The sequence below is a fragment of the Oratosquilla oratoria genome, chromosome 9, assembly GCF_046742065.1.
Source record: "Oratosquilla oratoria isolate Oo_2021 chromosome 9, ASM4674206v1, whole genome shotgun sequence".
NCBI lineage: Eukaryota > Metazoa > Arthropoda > Malacostraca > Stomatopoda > Squillidae > Oratosquilla > Oratosquilla oratoria.
This window is the reverse complement of record NC_134785.1, coordinates 22,105,930-22,113,429: the sequence shown is the minus strand read 5'-3', so window position 1 is coordinate 22,113,429 and position 7,500 is coordinate 22,105,930. Positions and strand designations below refer to the sequence as shown.

General features: G+C 45.6%; 2 protein-coding genes across 6 annotated transcripts in view; both read left to right on the top strand.

The window, feature by feature from the left end:
* LOC143027889 (uncharacterized) overlaps positions 1-2,170 on the top strand; it is a 2,518-nt gene extending 348 nt beyond the window's left edge. The window contains exons 2-3 of the mRNA XM_076189536.1: positions 1-915; positions 2,035-2,170. The exon at positions 1-915 is cut by the window's left edge and continues 21 nt beyond it. Coding sequence (XP_076045651.1) covers positions 1-415 — 415 coding nt within the window. The 3' untranslated portion in view covers positions 416-915; positions 2,035-2,170. The remainder of the gene's footprint in view (positions 916-2,034) is intronic.
* LOC143028265 (uncharacterized) overlaps positions 1-7,500 on the top strand; it is a 17,863-nt gene that overhangs the window by 716 nt on the left and 9,647 nt on the right. Inside the window, exon 1 of one of the 5 annotated variants that reach the window (XM_076190099.1) lies at positions 2,074-2,205. The exons of 2 other annotated variants lie outside the window; for them this stretch is intronic. In XM_076190099.1, the coding sequence (XP_076046214.1) occupies positions 2,169-2,205 (37 nt within the window). In that variant the 5' untranslated portion in view covers positions 2,074-2,168. Of the gene's footprint in view, positions 1-2,073; positions 2,206-2,363; positions 2,737-7,500 lie in introns of those variants that run through there. 2 more of the 5 variants (XM_076190098.1, XM_076190102.1) reach the window with 2 other exon arrangements.

Below are 7,500 nucleotides of genomic sequence, written 5' to 3'. Positions count from 1 at the left end.
GAGTCAATCCAAGTGTCGGCAAGTTATCTCTCAAGAACTAAGTGTTTTGTGTTGTTCGCGTAGTGACAGTGGTGATAGTGGTGACGACAGTTCTGTCATGAAGAGTAGTCGTAGTACTTGCAGAAGTAGCACTCGTAGTGGTTATGTTAACAAAGCTACTAGTAATGATTGTATGAAAAACCTTGTTTACGTGGAAGAAGAAGCAATTGCACTAATGTATGAGAGTAGACGTTGTGAAAGTGATGTTAGTGTCATTAATAGTTGTACCAGAAGTACTAGTAGTAGTGATGGCTGCACTATCATAGACAGTGGTGGTAGAAGTTGTATTAGTAATTGGTTTTATTATCGTGACAGCATTAGTATTAATACCAAAATTAACAGTAGTGCAAATGTAGCACACTTGGTACAAATGTAGTACATTTTGTTAGTGTTGATAATAATTCACGTGTAGGCCAGTTGTAGAAATTGTAACTATGGTAAAAGTAGTAGTAGTAGTATAAGCAATGGTAGTAGTTATACTGATAGTACTAATAATAGTTGAAAAATAAATAGTGGTGACTTTAGTGAGACCAATTATGGTGATTTTAGAAACGTTAGCAATAATAGTAATAGTAGCACCAGTAATAATATCGGTACGAGTTGTAGTAGTAATAGATATAGCAGTTTTGGTAGATGTGGCATCCCTAACAGCAGCAGTAATAGCAAGAGTAATACACAGTAATACATATCATTAGTAGCACTGACAACACTCCTAGGTAATACTATAATCCTTCACTGCTTCTTTGGCACGTGCGTGTGGTCCAGACCTCTTGCAGTCTGCTGCATTGACGCTGCACTGTCTCCCGTTCCTTTCCTCCAGGGGTGCACACACGACCTCTCCTGTTCTTCGAAAACGAGAACCGGGGAGAGAGACAGGTTAAGGCATGGAGCGAGAGAGAGCGTGGAGCGATGAAGAGAGTCGAAGACTCCAGGAACTGGATAAACGTATAGAAGGAAAACATCATAGGTGGACAGTCCCAGAGGCATCTACTGTCACAACACCCCCAACCCCGCTAAAACCACCGCTGCCCCACCACCCTATCCTTCTATGATGATGCTTACATAGTTTGACTTTTTGAGACCGAGAGTGTTCTCTAAGATTAATCCGATCAGCTGATGATAGCAGAGAATGAGATCCTGGTATCAATTGCCTAAAAGGAACAGAATCACCTCGTGTCAAGCAGACCAAGAGAAATATGTCGAAAGAGATCAAATTCTTATCCTCTTTAGTCGAAGGAACTACCCATAGAGCTCCTTGTTCAAGCTTCTGGCGCTAACGAGAATAAAACGTGCAAAGCATGTCACTGAAGTGAAGTGTTTAGGACAACTCAATTAACTTTTTTTCTTTACTGGTTAACATATAAATAGCGCTAAGAATCTTTGGCACCCCATTTATCAACCAGTACATGACAGTGGCTCGTTGTATAAATTCCGCTGTGGCAGCCGTCATGTGATTTTATTCATGTACGTTATGACCGACCCGCAGGTTCCTAAATAGAGTCACTGTGAGGTCGACACCTCAATTGCATAATAAAATCATATGGCGTTTTTTGTGAAACATCCGTACAAGGAGCCACTGTAATGAAAAGATTAATTGTCCTAACTTGGGATCTGAGGGATGAACAACGGCAAAGGAGGAGGAGGAGGAGAAGGAGGAGAAGGAGGAGAAGAGTGGGGAGGAAGGAGAAATAAGTTATGGGAAAAAGAAGTATAAGGATGGTGAGAGAGAGGTAAAAGAGGGATGAAGGAAGTACGTGAGGTCTCAATGGAGATCTTATGAGTGTTATGGGGAGGCTAGTGTTAATTATGAATAATTAATTCTCATGGGAGGGTTGTTCACTTCTCTCTTCGCTGAATAGAATTGTTTGGCTACAAACAGAAAACAATAAAACGAAGGGTTACTGTTGGGTTTGTTGCAGCTGTCAGTCTGTTATATCACGTGATATTATTTCGACATCATGTGACTCTAATATGTAATGTGATGCCATGCTGTAGCGCTGTGTGACAAGACATGATTTCTTATTGTGGTATATCGTCATGCTGAGAAGTGACAGTGCCATGCTGACGGATGACGTTGTTTCATGCTGAAACCTGACCCCACGTGATACTTAGGCGTCACGTGACGTGATATGCGTGACTTTGTGCTTGTGTGTACACGAAGAAAGAGTAAGCATTTGATAATTTTCTGTTGATATCAATGTGCTGTGTATTGATCCCAAACAGTGCATGCAAAAGTGTCATTCATGTGTTCTGTGTCTATATTGATGTGCTGTGGTGCTCTGTACAGTGCTGTGTGTGTTGGGGCTGTGACGAGTGGAGTGACTACAGTGTTGTGATACGATATACGTGCTTTTGTGATACAGTGTTAACGTGCTATGGTGTGTATCGTGCAGATGAGAGAGGGGGACAGGGGAAACGATGCTACAGTGTACGCACGCACGCACGCACGCACGTGTATCTCTCGAAAGACAATTGTTGGGAACTTGGGTTTGAGAGAGACATGCGCGCTTATGGACTATCATTGCCCGTTTCCCCCAGCTGGTGTGAAGACTTCGCGTATATATGTTGCATGTTACACTTTGTTTACATTTTGCCACATGTGTGGTGGAATGCAGTGGTTCAAGAAGAGAAGTCTTATGCAGAGGCAGAAGGTCAGATCAAGAAATTAAACGATATGGTTCAGGTTTGTGCGGTAAGGTTGGTAACCGTGAGTTCTGTTCCCAGATGCTATTTATATTACTGCAGTAGTCCTAATATAGTCTTATATTTTTCCGACAATTACTGATTGCATTTTTATTATGTTTAAAAAAAAAAGTAAAAATATTTTAGGGTGAATTGTGCATACGATCAAATGTACACCTCTCCGGGAGTATGTAGACTTGTTCGCGTGTGTTTATGTCTGTGTACGTGGGTTTGTACACGTGTGTGTATAATGGCAACTACCAAAATACAACTAAGACTTCAAAAGCAGTCATTGGAGTACCAAGTGGAGGGAGATAGAGAGGAGGAGGAAGAAGAGGAAGAGGAGGAGGAGGAGAAGGAGAAGGAGGAAAAGAATAAAAAGGAGGAGGTACAGGAGGAAGAGAATGGGGGAAGGGGGAAATCCGATTGTACCTTCTCTTCTTTGTTTTCCAATCTTTCCTTGCCACTTTCCCCCCTACCTCTTCCCATGCCTTTGTAACTCTGTATCTCATGTGCTCAGAAATACTGCCCGTGTTTTGAGAGGATTTAGAACAGGTGTTACAAGCCTTTGGTGTGTGCATATGTGTGTGTACGTCCATGTGTGCGTGTGTGTGTGTGTGTGTGTGTGTGTGTGTGTGTGTGTGTGTGTGTGTGTGTGTGTGTGTGTGTGTGTGTGTGTGTGTGTGTGTGTGTGTGTGTGTGTGTGTGTGTGTGTGTGTGTGTATGCGTGTGTGTGTGTGTGTGTATGCGTGTGTGTGAGCATGTGCGTGTAATTGCATGTGCCCACACCAAAAATACATACATACATACATACATACATACATACATACATACATACATACATACATACATGTATACATACATGTATATAAAGAAATATATATACATACATTTGACAAGCATTTTACCACAATTTCCATTTTAGCAAAAAAAATAAAAGGTGAGAGAACGAAAGGGAAAGGGAGACGGAGAGGAAGAGAGGGGGAGGGAGGAAGGAAGAGGGAGAGGGGTGGTATGGTGGAGACGGGGGACTGGCAGAGGTGCCAGGGAGGGGAGGGGGGGAGGGGATAGAGTGCCTTCCACACTTTTCAAAATAAGGGTGGATGGAGGGAAACAAATCCACCACACGTGTAGGCAACGTGAACCGACTGCAAATGTGGACTACGAGTATGATAGGAGTGGCGAACTCCGAGTGCATAGGCCACCTGTTGAATAGTACTCTCACTCTCTCCCCATCACCCTCCACCCTCACCCTCCCTCTCTCCCTCCCTCCCCCTTCTTCCCTCTCTTCCCTCCTTCCGTCCCTCCCTCCCCACGTACCTCCCCCCTCCCTCCCTCTCTCCCTCTCCTCCACAAACTCTGCCTTTCCTCGTTCCTCCTGCTTCCCCAATTCTATGTTTCTTATTTCTCATTTTCCAGCGTCCCTCCGTCCTTCCATTCCTTCCCCGTTGTACGAGAACATAGTAGCTTGAGTTTCATGGAGTTATAATATCTTAGGGATTTTGGTGACATCCCTACAAACCAGAATAATGCATCGTATTTCTATCACTGGAGGCTAATTTTCATTCAAAAAAGAATACTGAACATTTTTGACTTGTAGTGGCCCCCTTAAATCTTTCCTTTACAAACTTAATGCCCGCAATTTCTCAGCACGATATTGTCTCCTTCCTCCCTTCTTCCTTTCCTCCCTCCATCAATTTCCTCCCTCCTTTGATCACTCCTTCCTCCCTCCCTCTCTCCCTCCCTCATTGTCTTTTCTCCTCCTCCTTCCTTCCTCTACTTTCCTTCCTTGTATTTCTGTCTTCCTTCCTCCCCACCTCTTCCTCCCCTTCCCTTCTCCTTCCTTCCTCTACTTCCCTCCCTTGCATTCCTGTCTTCCTTCCTCCCCACCTCTTCCTCCCCTTCCCATCTCCCTTATTTTCCCACTTCCCTGCCTTGCATTCCTGTCTTCCTTTCTCCCAACCTCTTCCTCCCCTTCCCTTCTCCCTCCTTCCTCTACTTCCCTCCCTTGCATTCCTGTCTTCCTTTCTCCCCACCTCTTCCTCCCCTTCCCTTCCCATCTCCCTTATTTTCCCACTTCCCTGCCTTGCATTCCTGTCTTCCTTTCTCCCAACCTCTTCCTCCCCTTCCCTTCTCCCTCCTTCCTCTACTTCCCTCCCTTGCATTCCTGTCTTCCTTTCTCCCCACCTCTTCCTCCCCTTCCCTTCCCCCTTCCTTTCCCACTTCCATTCTCCCATCTTTCCCATCCTCCTTCCCTTCCTCTCAATCGCTTTCCCTCATTTGTACTACCTCCCCCATTCTCTCAATGATTTCCATTCAGCCTCACTCGTTCTTTTATTTTCGTAAGCTCTTTTGAGGCCTTGGTGCACCGGATCTGGAACACCTGGACCAAGAATCCCTGTGTGTCCAAGACAAGATCCTTCGAGGTCGTCCCCGTCACTGTATACCAACGAAGACCCTTAACTTGAACGTGACCTCTACTGATCGAGACCCGCTTTTCCTGGATATGGCTCCTCAGATGATTAAAATCGTCTGATGTCACCTTCTGTCTCCTGACCTTTGAAAGCTGACCTACTTTATACATTTTGTTCTGTGTACTACTGCCAGATGGTTTCGCTTTTCTGAAGGATGGTCTGAAATGTTAGACCCGTCTTCCACACCTCTGGATCCAGACCATCTAGACCAGCAAGACCACTCTCCATATATCCAACCCTTGGTCTATTTCTCCATCTCCATCCTCCACATCTCCCTCCTCTAGACCCTAAACTCTCCTTTCCCTCCAAAGAAACCTTCTGTCGTTTCCATACCGTGACACTCTACCCCTATGGAAATATCTCTTAATGCTACGACACACAAAAACATCCTTCCATAATGAGGCACCCCTCCACGCTGAAACAGACCTACATCCTAAGAGGCCCATCCACTCGAAGACATCCCTTCACACTGAGAAGTATGTTCATTCTTAGAGTCTCTATTCACGCCGCTACTTCCTCTACAGCTAGATGTTCCTCTGTTCTCAGATGTCTGTTCTCTACACAGATTCTCTTCCTCCTCCTCCTCGTCCTCGTCCTCCTCGTCCTCCTCCTCCTCCTCGTCCTCGTCCTCCTCCTCCTCGTCCTCTTCGTCCTCCTCCTCTTCCTCCTCCTCCGAAGCCTCCCCGTACACAAAGCCGCCACTTCCACTCTCATAGCTTCTTCCCAACCTACTCCTCTCCAGAACGGTTGTCCTAGTTCTCTTCCTCCTCCTTCTCCTCTACATCCTTATCATCTGCATCTTCTTTGTTATCTTTTTCCTCCATCTCCTCTTCCTCCTCTTCCTCCTTCTCCTCCTTCTCATGCTACTCTTCCTCCTCCTCCCCTTTCTACTTCACCCTTCTTTCATCTCCTTATCGTCCTGCTTCTCTTTCTCTTCGTACTTCTCCTCATCTTCCTCCTCCTCCTCCTCCTCCTCCTCCTCCTCCTAACACACTCCTTTCCTCTTATTCATTTCCTCATCACCCGCTTCCGTCTCATTCTCCTCCTCTTTCTCCACCTCCTCCTCTTTACCCTCGTCCTCCTACAAATTGTCCTTTTTCTCCTCCTCCTCCTCCTCCTCCTCCTCCTCTACTTTCCCCATGTCATCTTCCTTTCTCCCTCTCCCATCCTCTTCCCCTTCCCTCCCCCTCTCCCTTTTACACCTCCATCTCCTCGTCCCCCTTTTCCTCCTTCTCTTCCTACCTCTTCCTCCTCTCCCTCCACCTCTTTGTCCTCTTCTTCATTTTCGTTAATACCAAAAGGCGTACTTCATTCTTCAGCTCCATCACCATCAACAAGGACAATTACAACCTTAGAGTTAAACGCAGCTTCAACACCAATACCAGTACCTTCATCAATAGCACTACCAACAACATCAACATCCGTAGCCCTGTGGTAGCCAAAAGCAACTGCGATCACAGACAACCTAACGTGTGTGTACATTAAACGTAGCACCTCCACCGATCTCCTAATACTACATCCATAATAACAATGATAACAACAATAGTGTAAGACGACGGCAGTACACACACACACATACACGTACACACACACACACGCACGCACACACACACACACACACACACACACACACACACACACACACACACACACACACACACACACACATACACACACACATACATACACACACACACACACACACACACACACACACACACACACACACACACACATACGTACACGTACACACACACACACGTACACACGTACACACACACACACGTACACACACACACACACGTACACACACACACACGTACACACACACACACACACGTACACACACACATAAAATTTCGCCAAAGTGTGAGTGGTGACACCATTGCAAGAATTACATTACTGCAAACCTCGGCGCTGGCAACGTCGCGAACAGTGCCACAATCTACTAAGAAATTCCTTTACATTTCGCTCAGGAATCCGGTTATCAGAAGCTTGCTTTCCAGTGCACATCATACTGATCCAAGACTTTCTGCAATGGTTTGTCACTGCATCCTCGGGTTAATTCCCTCCTCAATAAGGAAATTAGGGAAGGAATGGCATAGCCACGCCCACACATCTCGACTACTTTGGGAGAGAGAGTAAAGAACGATCTTTGGTGAGTGTTTCCCTTGTCTTGGCAAACACCTGATACAAGCATACACACCCCCAACATCGCCCTCCATGCAAGCATGATTTATCGGAAGCGGACGAAATTGAACGAAGCAAATGTGAGGCAAAGAACAGGTCTCGTGTTTTTACGTTC